This window comes from Psammomys obesus, unplaced genomic scaffold (genome assembly GCF_907164565.1).
Source record: "Psammomys obesus unplaced genomic scaffold, mPsaObe1.curated_primary_1811, whole genome shotgun sequence".
Classification (NCBI taxonomy): domain Eukaryota; kingdom Metazoa; phylum Chordata; class Mammalia; order Rodentia; family Muridae; genus Psammomys; species Psammomys obesus.
The window spans coordinates 202,862-219,279 of record NW_026588368.1 but is presented as its reverse complement, the minus strand read 5'-3'; the positions used below and the strand labels follow the sequence as shown (position 1 = coordinate 219,279).

At 52.1% G+C, this 16,418-nt stretch overlaps 2 protein-coding genes across 7 annotated transcripts in view; one reads left to right on the top strand and one right to left on the bottom strand.

The window, feature by feature from the left end:
- Window positions 1-15,366, top strand: part of Vgll4 (vestigial like family member 4) — a 114,564-nt gene extending 99,198 nt beyond the window's left edge. For 3 of the 4 annotated variants that reach the window (XM_055604318.1, XM_055604319.1, XM_055604317.1), the window contains 3 exons: window positions 11,349-11,544; window positions 12,435-12,558; window positions 12,845-15,366. In XM_055604318.1, the coding sequence (XP_055460293.1) occupies window positions 11,349-11,544; window positions 12,435-12,558; window positions 12,845-13,116 (592 nt within the window). In that variant the 3' untranslated portion in view covers window positions 13,117-15,366. Of the gene's footprint in view, window positions 1-1,711; window positions 1,777-11,348; window positions 11,545-12,434; window positions 12,559-12,844 lie in introns of those variants that run through there. The other variant, XM_055604320.1, reaches the window with a different exon arrangement.
- A 684-nt stretch (window positions 15,367-16,050) lies between these two features.
- Atg7 (autophagy related 7) overlaps window positions 16,051-16,418 on the bottom strand; it is a 199,514-nt gene continuing 199,146 nt past the window's right edge. For all 3 annotated transcript variants that reach the window (XM_055604315.1, XM_055604313.1, XM_055604316.1), the window contains one exon: window positions 16,051-16,284. In XM_055604315.1, the coding sequence (XP_055460290.1) occupies window positions 16,252-16,284 (33 nt within the window). In that variant the 3' untranslated portion in view covers window positions 16,051-16,251. The remainder of the gene's footprint in view (window positions 16,285-16,418) is intronic.

Here is a 16,418-nt window from a genome sequence, read left to right as displayed (position 1 = left end):
TAGCTCAGTGGGTAAATGGTACTTGAGTTCTTCAATGTCCAGAAATGTGAAGAAGCTAGTTGAGGGGGTGCACAGTGTAATCCCAGTGCGGGGGAGGCAGCTCCAGGAGCTCCCTGGCTGGTCAGCATAGCCTGCTGAGCGAGTTTCAGGCCAGTGAGAGAGACTTTGTCTTTAAAAAAAGCAACAGCAGCAACAACAACAACAAAACAAACTGAAGGTGGATGGCCCACGATGAATGACCCTGGAGGCTGACCTCTGTGCTGGCACACCCTCCCCTCCCCCAACACACAGACTTTTTTTGGGGGGGAGGGGAGGTAGTTGGGCCACTCACTAGATCTTTTTCTTTAGCAGGAAAGCCTTCTAAAAGTGTTCTAGAAAGGACTGAATGGTGTTGAATAACTCCCATAACATGTTAGCTCCCAGGATGGGGCTATGGTGGCTGCTCAGTACAGTGTGATGGGATGAGGGGCCTTATTTGTATGGACTTCTTGGGTCAGTTTATTGATGCCCTTCCCGAGGCAGTGGGGGCTGAAGGTGGAGAGGTGAGGTGTGGCTGTGGAGTGGGGCTGAGTGGTTGAACCGGACCCCGCACCCGGTGGGAGGAGCAGGTCTGCATCCTGATGTCCCTCTGGTGGTCCTGCCTTCCTCTCTTTCCCTTCCATGACCTTGCCTGCTGAGCTGAGCTGGGAGCGTGTGTTACTAGTCTCTTGTTGGGTAGCCTTAGTAAACTCTGAAATAAAAAATGAAACTGTTCTTGTTAACCATTTTACCAGATGTTCCCTTGGGCTTGATGGATGCAACCTTTACTAGAAAGTTACACTCGGGGAGGCAGTGTTTATGGACACTGTTGCTATAGACAGCGACAGTTGGCAGGTTTGGAAGAGAGCCTTTGCATCTTTCTTTCCTTTCTTTCTTTCTTTCTTTCTTTCTTTCTTTCTTTCTTTCTTTCTTTCTTTCTTTCTTCCTTTCTCTCTCTCTCTCTCTCTCTTTTTCTTTTTTTTTTTTTAATGTGTTTTCCTACCACAAGAAATGCTTTTTCGTTGGGAGGCTTTCATCTTCTGTGCTACAGGCCTGGCTTATGAGAGCCTGCTTGATATAAATGTGAAAGCAGGCAGCAGGTCCATGCACGTTGAAGTAAGCCTCCTTTGGATCTGAAAGAACCAGGCAGTCAAGTGACTCCCCGAGTAACTGAGGTGGCCGACTTGGGCGATGTGCAGTGGGATGAGAGGACGTGCTCACCCGAGCTGGCTGGTGTCTGCAAAGTTAGCCTTCAGCACTTCTAACAGAACAGCCTCTCAAGTGGGGTCTGCGAAGGAGGGCAAGAGGACCAGAGAACCCACTGAAGCTCAACTGCAGGGCTCTCCCCTCCCTCCTGCCTCACCCCTTCCTGCCAGCATTTCCTTTGGCCAAGTTGTAGGGTTTGCTAAAAGCCTGATGTTATGGAAGGTAGGGAAACAAAGAAAGAGGAAGTGACTTGCTGTAACTGACAGCAGATCTGTTTTCTCTGAAAATGGGACTGCAGCGATGCATGCAACGTTCTTGGCAGGCGGCACTCTGTAAATAACGCCTCCCAGGAGTTCCCAGCCTCTCCCAGGCCCGCAGGAAGCTTCCCCTGCAGCGCGGGGCAGGCGGCCCCGCACCTCACACCCTCTTCCCCAGGACTCTTATTCTGACGGGGCGCGCGCCCGCCGTGCATGCCAAGTTTGTGAGGCCCCAGGCTTTCTTGTGGGAGGACGCTGGGCTGTCTTCATGCTCCTTGGCAATGATTAAAGTGAGGTTAGTACCAAAACCCCCTTTCATTTTATTCCCTTATCCTGCCGTTTTCAAAGCAGATGGCAGCACTGTATTTTCAGCTGTAATTAATTTAAGCTGGGGGAGGCAAAACTGATGGGCGCAGCAGGGACGTTCCTTGGGTCCCTGTCTCCTGGCCACCCTGAATCTTGTCCAAAGCTGAGCCATGTACCCACTAGATCTTCCTGCAAGGGCGAGGGGGCTGTCATGGGAGTGGAGGGAGCCGGCAGGGTTTAGGAGAACCCAGGTTCCGGTGAGGCTGTCACGTGACAGGGTCTAGTTGGAGGGGAGCAGCTGCTGGGGGCCGTGTTCCTTCTCAGTGCAGACGCCAGGCTCACCCTTCTGCTCTCAAGTTTATTCATAACAGAAGATAACAAGAAATAAAAGCACTTGGCAGAGTCTAGAGGCTCTGACCTCAGCCTTGGGGCCGCTTCCCCCTGGACACTCCACTCAGGTTCCCCTGTTGCTCATCATCAGCCAGCGAACTCTTGACCTCTCGGGTCTGATAGAAAATGCTTTTGTCCCAGCGATGGGGAACTTGCACAATAGCTCTACAAAGCTCTGTCCACATCTACTCTAAGACCTGCCCCCACCCAGCTAAGCTGCATCACACCTGGCCTCTGGAGCCTGGGGAAGGGCCTGCAGGTTGGAGTGTCCTTGTGGCAGGACTGGTGCAGACTCACTGAGGACTTGTCCCATCACACACTGCTGCCACACAAGTGGCAGCTATTACTGTTAACGTTAGCCACCCTTGGAAGACTTGAAGCAATTGTTATGGGCTGGTAGTGAGAAATGAGAACCACAGCTATGCGGCTGCGAGTCTCCCAGAAGCTCACAGCTGATGGCGGCCACAGCTCCACACTGTCTTGTATCCTGGTGGGCTGGGGGTGGGGGGGAGAAGCATGCATTACCCTTTGTGTGAGACGTTCATAGTGTTTGTGAGTGTTGCGCTCACAACCCAGGTAGGCTGTTTTATAAGGGCTTATCAGTTCTGTGCTTGTGGACCAGACCTGTGCTCCTGGCAGCCTTTCTTTGGTTTTTCTGCAGCAGGGAGCGACAGGTGACAAATGGGAGGCCCAACCTGATATATTGCTGGTGATTTGTCAGAACTTTTAAGGGCTGTTAGACTGAGCATCACCCTGTGGCCCAATAGCTCCTCTTCTGGGAACTTACACGGGTCCTGTTTGTACACCTAGACTCACAGTGGCTCTGTTCCATAGCCAAGGGGTAGGAACAACACAAGAAAATGCCCATCAGTGGGTGGATGGCTAAAAGCATGAGTCTCTGTTGCTGTGGAATATATTCAGTCTTAAAGAGGCAGGAAATTCTGACAACATACCAATACGTGGCTGAACCATGAGGGTATCGTACTAAGTGAAATAAACCAGAGTAAAAAAAAAAAAAAATGATGGTCCATGAGTCGACTGACGCAAGGCCTCTAGTATGGAGAGTGGGTTGGCTAATCCAGAGGTCATGTGGCCATTCCCTGGGCTGGCTGCTGACCCGTGTGCTTAGTGGGGAGAGTAGAGAGTTCATGGAGGTGGTGGTAATGGTTTATATAGCTATGTGAATATACTTAGTGCTACTGAACAACATCCTTAAGTATGGTATTATATGGGCTGGAGAGATGGCTCAGAGGTTAAAGGCATTGGCTCCTCTTGCAGAGGACCAGGGTTCAGTTCCCAGCACTCAACCACCTGTAACTCCAGTTTTAGGGGATTCCACCCCCATCTTGTGCAGGCAAACACTCACACACAAAAATGCGTCTAAAGAAAAAAATCTAGTGGTATTGTTCTCCCTACTGCAGCACAGAAATAAACCGTGGAACTAGTGGTAAACGCTGCTTCAGTTGAAGAACAGTGATGACTGTCACCAGCTGAGCAGCGTTGGAGAACAGTGGCTAGTGCCGAGGGCTGGAAAGCCAGCTGTCCATTGTTGGGTCCTGTCATCCACAAGTGAAGTCAGAGGACCCCAGGGGCAGTGACTTCAGCTGAATGGGCTCTAAAGAGGGACCATGGCCATCTGGCTTTTGGAAGCTCTGCCTTAACGTGGGTCTAAAGCAAATGTTACATCAGCATTGAGCAGAAAGTCCGGTCCCTATGTTCATTTTTTTCCTTTCTTCATAGCTCCAGAGTTTAGACTGATAGACTGTGGCCAGGGCATTGCGTTAGGTGTGAGGAAGCACCTGAGGAAGCAGGCGCACAGCTCAGGCAGAGAACTGTAGGTGGTGACAAATGCCTACAGTCCTAACGGTAAGTGAGGCTGAGGCAGAAGAATCTCAAATTGGAGACCTGGAGAAGAGGAAGTAGGCCTTCAGTGGTGGCCTCTGTGTCTATGGGGAGCTTCTGGGAATGGAGGAGACTAGCCAGGTGGTGGCGGCGCACACCTTTAGTCCCAGCACTTGGGAGGCAGAGGCAGGTGGATCTCTGTGAGTTCGAGGCCAGCCTGGTCTACAGAGGGAGTTCCACGGCAGGCAGGAAACTTATCTCAAACAAACAAACAAAATGAAAGAGAGGCGAGAATGGAGAAGACTGGGTTGTAACTAGCCCAACCAGTTGCTAGCATACTGTAGTGTTTTCAAGTAACAGGGTAATTCTCAAGAACCATCTTTCTAAAGTAATTTAAAGCTTAATTCTACAAATCCATTTATGAATAAAAAAAAATCCTCCCCTTCCCCAGTTTTTTGAAAGATGGAATTCAGCAAGGACAAACTAGGTGCGTGGAGACAATCACGGCCCTAAACATTGAGAACCTGTACTCGAGATGGAAAGGCCTTTGGACCTTTTATTGGCCGTGTTATATGGGAACCATGGTAGGTGTTGAAAGATCTTTTCTTGGGTGCATAGCTCATTGCCATAATTCTCAATACGTTCATGTAGCAGGTGTCTAAGCTTGTGGCCAATGGTGTTTCCAGACCTTTCCTCTCTGGTGGCTTGTGGTGGCGGACCAGCCTCCTAGAGTTTCTCCAGGAGTCCTGGTAGAAGTGTTGTCCTGACTGCCCAGCCTCATGAGCCCCTCTGGTGCCGATTTCTCCTAAGATAGGCTTCTTTTTCTAAAGTCTGTTCATTCATAAAAACCCTGCCTGCTGGTGTGAGAGGCACTGGCCAGTCCTACTCTGTCTGCATCACTCCTGGTGGCTGGAGGGACTGTGTCCTCTCTCCTGGCCAGCTGTGGCCTTCCGACGGGAGTACTGGGAGCTACAGACCTGCGTGCCCCTTTTCTCACTCTAGGAATGCTTGGCCCGGGAAGCTAAGGGGTGGAGGGGTGGGCTTCCAGGTGGGGCTGCCGGGAACTGGTGCTGTGCGACACATTCCCAGCTGCTGCTTCACCCTGTTCTCCAGTCTCCATCTCACTGGAACCAAGGGTACCGCTTAGTACTCAGCAGTACCAAAGGGTGACAGTGTAAACGGCAGCCCAGTGGCGCCTGTCACTGGTGGAGAGGGAGTGATCCAGAGGTTTCTGCCCATGGCAGATGGAGCGGCTGGTTTGAGCAGGAAGAGCCTGATGCTTTCCATCCCTCACTAGTTTGAGGTCTGCTTACTGCCAAAAGCATGATAGTGGTTGTACTCCTTAGTATCATTCACTGAGAGACCGCATAATGACGAAAACAGCTGTGCACCCAGGAGCAGCAGGGATCTTAAATGAACATTTATTAATCTCAGCAGCATCTCCATTCATTAGCATCGGAGCGTGCATGTGTGCAGCACATGATCCGCAGGCTCTGCAAACTGTGCTTGGCGTGCACATGGGTTCTTGGCCCATTTGTGTAGTCCCTGAGGGTTTGTGGCTACAGGTGGACCAGTTCTTGCTTGGCTAAGGCGGGGAGAGCATGGTGCTCCGCCCCCAGTTTCATGGCAGACCCGATTCTCAGGCTTCCGTTTCTTTCTGTTGTCTCAGCTAATGATGTAAAACACATGCAGACAGTTCTGGTCCGGGGAAACTGGGGCCGGAGTTAGAGTGGAGCACAAGTGTGAGGCCCCGCCTGGGGAAGCTGAGCGAGCTGGGCTTGTGGTGGGGACCACTTCTCTGCAACCAGGAGCCACCTTGGATGCAGCTGGTTATTTCATATCTTTTTAGTAGATGGAGTTGTGTGGCAGCAGCAGTGGGCGGAAGTAACTGCTAGGAATGTCCCCGTGGCTTGCCAAGCAGGGGACTCTGCCTCAGTTGGTAGCACTGTGCATTCAGAAAGGAGGCTTGTAAGAGACCCTGCGTGACTCACCGTGACAGGAAGTGAACTGTATGGAGCTGCACATAGTTCTCTAAGAGTGTGTGGGGTTGATTCTCTCTCTTAATTAAGGCTTGCACTCAGCTTCCAGGAGCCTTGACCTGTTGGTCCCAGCTCCTAGGTGTCCTTGCTTTGCTGTCATGGGATACAAGGGACAGCGGGGCTGCTGGAGGGGCCAGGGGAGCAGGGTGGTGGTAGAGAGGACATCATGACACAGCCAGGCTCTTTCATGACTCAAGAGCAGCAGTGGCTCCGTCTTGGGGGCAAGTTCTCATCAGAAGGGTGGCGGGGGTGGGTGGTTCCTCCCAAGCGGCTCTCCCTGGCAGCCTTTACCTCCTGTGACAGGAGTGGTTGTGTGACTCTCAGTGTGCCTTGGATCCCTGCGTAGTCACCTGCCTGCTGTGGACTTGGGCAGACCTGTCCCTCCTCTCCTCCTTTTCCCTTCTCTCATATAGCTGGTTGAGCACTGGGGGATGGGGGCGCAGTGCTCAGCTGTGGTGGTAGCAAGTCGGCAGTGAAGTAGAAACCAGGCAGGAACATTCCTTCCAGCACCATCCAGAGCTCCTGAGCTGACATCAGATGAGAGTCAGCTCTGCAGGCATTCATTCCCTCTGATGCAGGTATCCCTCTGACTCCTGAAATGGCCAGGCCCAGGGCCATGGACTCTTCATCCTCATTGACTGGCCTTGGCCTGCTGGCTCAGCAAGTACACAGCCATGGCTCAGTGCAAAGCATGTGTTAGGTGAGGGCCAGTGAGGCTTCCGGTCCTTGCTTCTTTAAGACTCTAGAGGAGCAGTTCTCAGCCTATGGGACACATACCAGTTATTTACATTACGACTCATAACAGCAGCAAAATTACAGCTATGAAATAGCAACAAAATAACTAACTTATGGCTAGGGGTCACCACAACATGAGGAGCTATTAAAGGGCTGCGGCATCAGGAAGGTTGAGAACCACCTCTCGAAAGCTTTAAAATGGTTTTGCATTAATTATAGGTCAGTCAGTAGAAAGCATCACTGTGGAGAATAGAATTTCTAGAGATCTGTAAAGCAATTGAGTTCCACGGATGGAGACAAAGCAGTGGAAAGACAGGACTGTGAGCTGGAGAAGCCAGCCATGTGCCCCTAATGGCAGGTGCTCCCTGAGGAATGAGCCCTCAGGTGACTTCATCACTGAGCCAACTCAGGTCATTGGGCTTGCAAGGCAGGCAAGCCCTTACCCCCTGAGTCAACTTGCTGGCCCCTAATTTTCAATTTTTAAAAATAGTTTTTGACTTTATGAGAACACTTAGCACAAAATTATTATACAGCTGGACCAAAAAAATGTTTTCTTCATACCTTTATAAGCTTTAAAAAAATCTTTTAGAACTTTTAAAAACAAAATCAAAACAAAACAAAAAACTAAGGCACAAACACACATATTAGCAGAGGCTAGCCAGCCCAGGGTCAGGCGTCACCGGTTCCCGGCTTATTTATCTGATGTGCCGAAACTAGACTAAAACAGTTGTGTGGTGCTGTCTTCTCTGTAGACAGCATTATTCCAGGCTGCCCGTGATGCCTTTATTGTTACTTATTATCTCCTAAAGGGATAGTGCGTCTGGAATCTTCCCTGAAGGATGCAGCTTGAGGCTGTTTTGCAGCATATACATTGCATGCTCCAGAATGGCCAGGAGTATGGCAGATCATAAGCCCAGGAGTGCTTTATGCCGTGACATTATGAGGGCCATTCAAGATAGGTTTCTTCAGCTGGCTTTGGTGGCGTGCAGGCTTGTAATCCCAGTGCCGGGAAGGCAGAGGCAAGTTGATCTCTATGAGTTCAAGGCTAACCTGGTCTACATCAAATATTGCCCCCTTCTAGGGGAGGCTTTGTTAACTGACAACCCCTGGTCTCAGCATCGTCTTTTCTTTGAGTGCCTGTTACCTTATCTGCCCTCCAATGGCATTGAGTTGTGGCCCTCGTGACCTCATCTTATTAGCTCTGGTCACACATAACATCTTTTAGGAGACCCCATTCAGTCTGTGTCAGAAATTAAAGGCAGTTCATAGGAGAGTGTCAAATGCCTTGCTGAGAGATGAATAGAAACCTCTCTCCACCACATCAGGGAAAGGGATGGTTTTGGAGACAGTGAGCTAGGCAGTGGAGTACTTGACTGGACCAGCTTGGTAACTTCGGGTATTGTCTGGGCCCCTCTGCCCCGGTTTCCCACTTTGGAGTTCATCATAGTAATGTCTGAGCACTCAGCAAGGGATGAAAAGACCACTAGCACGATTAGCCTGAGGGCCATCCTCCTCCAGTGCTCTGCTCCAGCTGGAGGTTTCCCAGCTAAGAATCAGGCATCAGCTTCCTGTAACAGGGAATGAGGCATGTATTGTTTGGTTAGCTCCTTGGAGCTGAGTATTAAAATTTCACTGAGCAGAAAGTGAGACAGCACCATTGTGGCCAGGGGACAGAAACGTCAACCAGCCTCGATGGGTCACACTCTCTTGGCTTTGAGGTGGAGGTAGGGATGTAGCTTTCTTCCTGATTGTCAAGGGATGGGAAGCGATGGTTGGAGACACAGAGGATGTGGTATGTACCATCATGTTCCCACTAATGACGCAATGCCTGGCCAAAGCAGAAGGCCTTGAGATTGGTCAGGGTTTTCAGAGAGGCTGAAGGCTTAGCTTCTGTCCCTACAGCTATTAGTGCTAGACTGTGGAAGACTCATGACTGTTATCCAGATTCCCAGGGCGCACAGTGAGAGAGCAAGAGGGCCTCAGCCTCGGCGCACACTGACGACAGCACAGACCGACATCAGGAAGGCTCACTCTGTCACCTTTGGGATATCCTGTGGGAAGCCTAAGCCTGGGTGGGTCCTTCCTTACTCTTCTGCCAACATACCGTGATTCCTGAGGCTGAGCAAGATGCTTTGCAGGGCTACCCTCCGATCTGTGCCCGGTTAAGGGCCAGACACTTGATTCGCCACCCTGTGTTTTCTTTGGAGTTGTACTTCTTGGGATTAGTCTCCTTTCCCCAAATGCTGTTGACGTCTTGTCTCCGCAGCTTAAAGAGTGACCAGGCGCACACAGTGACTATCCCCAGAAAACCCTGGTGGGTGTCTATGGCGGTCTTTTTTCGCCCACCCATCTTTTCTGTTCCTCTCCTAAAATAGCCTGGAAGTGCCGACCCATGGGCAAGGTTGCCACTCCCAGGCAGCCCCGGGAGTCCTCTAGGCCCTAGCAGGGCCTGTGTTGGTTTTCCATCCACCAACTTGGTCTTTAAGGAGCGGCAGGATGTGTGTGGTTTGGGTCAGCGTCCTGACAGCACAGGACGCGCTGGGCTGTGATTCATTCAAAGCGGGAGGGATGTGGAAAACAATGTCTGTCTTTAAGCTCCAGGAACCAGGAAAATGAGCTGGAAATATGAGTGACGTGTAATTTTGCTAAAATTAAATAGCAAGTTCCCATGCTTTCTCTGTGTTTCGTGGTATTTCGTGATGTACCATGCCCAGTGCCTGTTGACTGGTCTCCTAGGTGTGGAGTCCTGGAGGCCCCTGTTGGTACCACCCCGTTCTACTTTGTGTATGTCATTTTTGAGGCTGGTGCTTGACCGTGTGAAAGTGCTGTGGGGGTCAAAAGTTGGAGGTGATGAGAACTCGTGACATTGCGGTCAAGGGGACAAGTGATGGTAGCCTGCCTGAATCTTTGTGCCATCTGTAGGCTGTCCTCCTCAGGCCCTTCATCCCTCGTTATGCTGGCTTATTCTGTACCCATTGCCTGCTACAGGGTCCTTTGGGAACCATGGTGCTCTCTAGGGTTTCCTGTCCTCGCTAGTGTCTGCTGCTTGAATCCCTGCGAGTGTAGAATCTGTCTGAGGGCTGCGGACGCCCTGTGGCCCACTAGTCTGTTCTCTGGTTCCTCACGAGTCTGGCCCTCTCCAGTTCTGCACTCTAATGTCTTCTTTACCTGTGCAGCTGGTCTGCAGCTCAGGACAGGCAGGACTTTGTCTCCCCAAAGCGTTCAGTGCTAGCACACAACAGGCAGAGGTGAGCAGCAGAGGTGTGGTAGCTTCTGCCCTCAGTGCACATTCGGAGAAGCACAATACGGCTGTGCCCTCCCTGAGGCATGGCAAGCAGACAGTTGTTACTACAGCGTGAGAAGTCTGTGGCAAGAGCCAGAGGTGAGGGTGGAAAGGCCGTCGAGAACAGTCAACGGAAAAGGTGCCGGCTGCTGATAGGTGAAGAGAGCTCTGTGAGGTCAGATTTGCTTAATAAGCGGATGGCTCTGAGATGAACGTAGGAAAGCCAGGGTGTGATGTAACTACCGAGTGGGCGTGTCAGTGTCCTGCAGGGCAGTTTTACAAGAGGCCACCAGTGGAAGAAAGGGATGCTGGGTACCCGGATGTGCTGTGTCACTTCTTACAATTGAAAGTTAATTGGCCACTAAAAAAAGATATGGCTGTCACATGTGTGGAGAGTGGGTTACAGGGCTGCATTCAGCTGGCCCAGCCGGCAGCCTGAGTGCACGTGACTTGCTTCCTTGATGGTAAAGAGCAGGCCAAGAAAGGGGCTTAGGGAATCATCGAAAATTCCCAAAAGCCTGAGGATTCATCTCCCGTTTTCCTTTAAATGTTAAACTGTAACAGGTTTGCTCTGGCAGTTGGTTAAAAAGGGACAGACCCTGAAGGGAAAGCGGGTGGTGATGGTTCTAGAATCAGTGGGCTGGAGGGAGGACAGAGCCGAGCCTGGAACACCCTATGTGAGCTGGGCCTTGCGGGTTCTCATGCCACACTTGTGTGGACACTGTCCAAAGGTCCTTGTAGAGGAGGTGGCATTGATGTGCAGGCACCTATAGCTCAGGGGAGCTGCTGCCTTCGGTTTCTGGGTGCATGTGCTGCCCACTGCCATCTCACACACGAACGAAAAGCAGACCCACACAGGAAAAGGGGCCACTGGTCACCAGTAGATGAGCCGGTCACTCGGCTGCCCCACTGCCTCGGGGTCCTGTCACCTCGACAGCTGCAAACAGCCTGTGCTGCTTAGGAGCAGATACCAGGGTGGTTTCACTCCAGAACTGGCTCATAGGATGCAGAGTTTCTTTGGGTTATCAGCATTCCCATCCTCCCTCAGTGACCAGCTGTGGTCACACTGTCCATGGGGTTGATCTCGTGCACTACTAAGTGACATGTCTGCCAGCAGGGAAGGACGGAGGCCACAAAGCCAACTTTGGCTGTATTTAGAGCCTTGCTCCTCAACTCGGGACTGCCCTTAGCACTAGGGTAGGAACGTCATGGAAGCATCTGGGGGAAAGTACATGGCTCCTCACCACGACCCTCTTTGCCCCTATCTTTCAGGAATAAGACTGTCAATGGAGACTGCCGCAGAGATCCCCGGGAACGGAGCCGCAGTCCCATTGAGCGGGCTGCAGCCCCTGCTGTAAGCTTGCACGGTGGCCACCTGTATGCATCCCTCCCCAGCCTCATGGAGCAACCTCTTGCATTGACTAAGAACAGCAGTGACACGGGCAGGTCGGCTGTGGAGCGGCAGCAGGTGTGTGCTAGGTCAGGCAGGGTGTCAGGCAGGAGCTGCATGGAGGGCCCTGAGCAGAAGTCCGGAAGTGAGGGGCTTCCCCTTCCCCAGGCTTCATTTCTTTGCACAGTGCAGGGTTGTTTTAGGTGAAAGTCCTCCACCTCTACCCCAACCCCTGCCTTGCACACCCATCTTCCCTGGCAATCTGTTCCTCAGTGTAGTAATCCTGAGAGGCCTGTGCTTACGCAGTATGATTTCACAAGGCCAAAGTTAAGTGGTTTGTTTGGGGGCTTGAGTCCTAGAAAGTCAGTGGTCACAAACCTGTGACTAGGACACAGGCATTATTATTATTGTGATTATTATTTATTACTTTTTAGAAAACAAGGGCAGGCCTGGTAGTTCAGGCTTATAATATCAGCTACTTGGAAGGCTGAGGCAGGAGGATTACAATTTAAGGCAACTTCATAAGGCCGTGTTTCACAAAGAACAAGAGAGGTAGAAGGCAGCGCTTGTCTGGTATGTGCAAGGCCTTAGCCCGACACACAGCAAAAGGGTTTGTTTTCTGACAAAAACTATAGAGTAAGAGCTCAGAGGTGGCGTGGGGGTGGTTCTTTGTGGCTGACCCATGGTAGTCTCTCAGCCTCCGGGCCTATTATTCCCAGGTTTCCTGTCAGTGTTTGGACACACTAACAGGGAGGAAGGGGCCTGGCCCTTAGGAGATGCTGTATGGTTCACCTGCAGGTGCCAGGACCAGGGACCCCACTGCATTCTAGTCTCCCCTCTGGCCCTGCTGTTTTGTAGCACAGTGGGCTCGCAGCTAAGTGCAGGGGGGTCCCTGCCAGGAGGAGCTGAGCCTTTTGGCGCACCTGCCCAGGGGCTGAGGAGGAGCTGACTTGTTCTCTCTCCTACAGAACCGGCCCTCCGTGATCACCTGCGCATCTGCAGGCGCCCGCAACTGCAACCTCTCTCACTGCCCCATTGCGCACAGTGGCTGTTCTGCACCTGGCTCGGCCAGCTACCGGAGACCACCCAGTGGTGAGTTTTCTATCAGAGCCTGTAGGAGCCCTGGATTAAGCTGTGGGCTGTAAATTCACTCTCTCCCTAAAGTCACGTAAGTGTTGAGTTGGCATGGCCCAGGTGGGATGGGGAAAAGAACGTTCTGTCCCTGGCCCCTTTGGGCTCCGGGTGACGGGAAGACAGGAGCCACCATTGTTATTCAGTGCCACAGACTCTCTGGATTCAGCCCAGTGTGGGTCAGAACCCCTGTCTAGGGTATCGGCCCACTGACGTGGCTGCCTGTCCTCTGATTCCTCCTCTGCAGCGACTGCCACGTGTGACCCTGTGGTAGAAGAACACTTCCGCCGGAGCCTGGGCAAGAACTACAAGGAACCAGAGCCTGCACCCAACTCGGTGTCCATCACTGGCTCTGTGGACGACCACTTTGCCAAAGCACTGGGTGATACATGGCTTCAGATTAAAGCGGCCAAGGACAGCGCGTCCAGCAGCCCAGAGTCGGCCTCGCGCCGGGGCCAGCCAGCCAGCCCCACTGCCCACATGGTCAGCCACAGTCACTCCCCCTCTGTGGTCTCCTGAAGGGGGGCACCACCCTCCGACCACACAGGGATCTGCATGGTTTGCCTGAGCTTTGAACAGTCAGTGCTTAAAAACAAACAAAAAAAAAAACACAAAAAAAAAAAAGCAGAAAGAAAAAAAAATCCAGGAGGGGAGGGGGGAGGGTGGTTTATTCGCAAAACCATGTTTGTCTGGACTTTTTGTTCTGCTCTGTTTTTATACTTGCTTGGTGTTCATACAAGGGGCCTCAATGTGGCATCAGGAACGGCACGGAGCATTCAGTCCAGCGGAGCATCTTTGCTTCCTGCCCTGGTTACCAAAGAAACCTCTGCAGGTGTGCCACCTGGCAGCCGGGACCCTGCGGCCCTTCTCAGTCACAAGCCATGATGACACGGGGATCCGGACGCTCTGTGCCCTTAGCTTTGGAGGCCGGGTCTGCAGGGCTTGGCCTCCACCTGGGGTCTGGCTCAGTCTGTGTGTGCATGTGTCTGCCTGAAGAGAACTGTCCTGATTTGCACTGTGGAGGGCAGGGCTGCCCTTGGGGCAGCTGTCTGAGGTGCCAGTACTGAGGGCAAACTGCTAGGGAACACTTCTGACCATGTGTGCTTGCATTGTTGCTGAACCTAGAAGGTCTCTAGCAGGTTCTAGGTCTTTCTCTAGGCTTGAGGTGCTCACAGCTGCACTGCTGACTCCCCCTGACCATGGGCATTTACCTTCTGTGAACACTGCAGTTTGTGAGGCTAGTGCTAAGGCTGGAGGACTCCATAGTGCTTCTGACACATGTATGTCTTAAGAAAAATAGCTGGTTTCTATTGACCGTAAGCTCAAACTGTAGCACTGACTGGCTTCCTGTCGGCATTAGCCTGTTTGTCAGTTACAGCCCTAGGTACACTCACTGCTGGTACAGCTGTGCTTCTGAGATGTATAGTCAACGCTCACTTTACTCCGAAGAGGAGCGCACAGCCGGTGGGTGTGGTAGGCCAGGGAAGCCCGCTGCTGCTCATTTCCTGCATCCTGGGCTGGGGACTTGGAGTTCATGTCTTTAGGCTCCTTGCTGCACAGACTGCTCCTTTCCAACTCCTGGCTTCATCAGGTGCCTGCAGCATGGGGCTGCACGCACGCCCCCTCCTGCGGGCCAAGGCTGTACACATTCCTCTGACTCTACAGTTATTCCTGCGTCACTATTCCCGCTCTATTAATAGCTACTAACTAGACATTAGAAGCCAGCAGGACAGACACGGCCGGGGCCACCCGACAGCTGCTGCTCCTCCCGGCCTTGAGATTCCTGTCCCCCGGCCTAGCCCTCCAGGGGGTTGGGCCACCACCTGGCTAGGACCACCTCCCTCACACAGCATTATGGACTCTTGCAACATGGGAGCCCATGGGGCTGACTTTCAGTAGGAGGAGACAGGTTAGCTGTTGAACTCGGGAAACGGGCACAGTGGAAAGGCAGGGACTGATTCCCATAGTCACAGGGTGGCTACCCGCCTTCACAAAATTAGACGGCCCTCCTCCTGCCCCGCACACGGTTCACTCCGCTCTGGGCTTCCAAGCTTGGCATTCGGGCCCCTATATTTTCTGTAGGAAAAAAAGAATTGTTGAGAACACTTTTTTTATATAGGTAATTTTAAAGACCATCATTACGCTGTGCGTAAAGAATGTACAGAGAAATTTGTAGGTATTTTTTGAAGAACAATTAATTTGTTAATGATATGTAGCTATTTAATTTTCCCTTTCCTATCGTAATCATTCATTTTTTGTTGTTGTTTGGGGGAAAAAAGTTGATCTTTTTTGTTGTAGGTGTGTCTGTAATCGTGCAGGTACACAGTTACTCCATGGCAACACTGCGTCCGCATTACTAGCCACTAGTTTGTTATTCTGCAGGCTACTGAGGTTGTCACAGAAAAACAACCGCACCGCGGACTGGCTCTGTGGGCAACGGGTCTCAGACACCCGTCAGTGAGCAGGTCGTCGCTGTTGGGGGCGGGGAGATGGCAGTGCGGTGGCCGGGTCCCTGGTGGGCTGACCTATCTGGAATAGGCCGTGCCCTGGAGGGGGAGCCACACATGGCAGCCAAGGAGTGCGCCATCCTGCCTGGGCAGGACTTGTGACCTCCCCAGAACCAAGCCATCCATGTGCGTGCTGACCCCTCTCTGTGTTTGTAAATCTGTAATATACCATTCTCTGTGGCCTGTTTTTTTCCTGGAAGAAGAAAAAAAAAAAAGGTTTGGCAGGCCATCTTTTTTTTTTTTTTTTTTTTTTTTGTACTTAAAAAAGTAGCCTTAAGAACAATAATAAAGTGCTCTTAAACCAAGGCTGTGTGTGGCTCTTGAATCCTAGGGTGGCATGTGGGGCCCTGTGCCCAGGCAGGCCTGGCTGCTCCTGGGAAGCCTTGTGCAGATGGGTAGGGCTGCCTTAGGCCAAGGTCCTCTCAAGTCTGGAACTCTGCTGGTCAGCCACGCATGGCCTTCTGCTCTGGACCTGAGACCAAAGGTGAAGATGCGTGCATAAGCGTGGGAGGAGAGCTGCTAGGAATAGCACATCTGCTTAGGGCAGGTGAGCACAGTTGCCAAGGGCCCCCCAGAATGAAGAAGAAAATGAGCCTGGCCCCAGGAGCAACCCCAGTGAAGCACCCGTCAGGCAGAGCTCTGTCCTGCTCGCCCAGCACAGGGCTGCGGTAGGAGCTTTCCATCCTCTGAGTAGGGTGGCATGGCAGCATGCTCACGGCTGAGGGTGGGCCAGCTTGGTATCCACTTGAACCCTTGAGGCTGCAAGCTCAGTGCTGTTGGGGCGAGCACTGGTGCTCTCCCTTGGACTCCTAGCACAGCCTTGCTTGATCTGTGTTGGATCAGATATTCATTGCCACTCCTGGGGACCATGGTGAAAAAGATCCTGGGGGGGTCTTCTGACAAGGGGGGAGAAAATCAATGCACATGGAAGGACCTGAGCCCCAGATCAGTGGCAATGCTAAAGTTATTATTGAGTTCAGAGCTGGTGAGATGGCACAGGAAAGGGCGGAACTGGGTGGCAGAGGATAGATACACCTTTGTCCCTGGAGGTGTGGGGATCAGGACCAGGGAGGTGGCAGGGCCCAGATCACCAGTCCTAGAGCACAGTCCTGCGCTGAGGGCCGAGCACTCCTGAGCTGTGGTTGCCTCAGACGGTCTCCTCGTCACTCATGTCCCAGATCTGTGTGGAGAAGGGGAGATACTCAGCTGAGGGGTTCTGCTGTCCCACGATGCCCACAGATGACATTTCCCAACTACAGCTGCCATGACAACAGAGGCATAGACTCCCACAGGCACTCAGGCGTACCTCCCAAC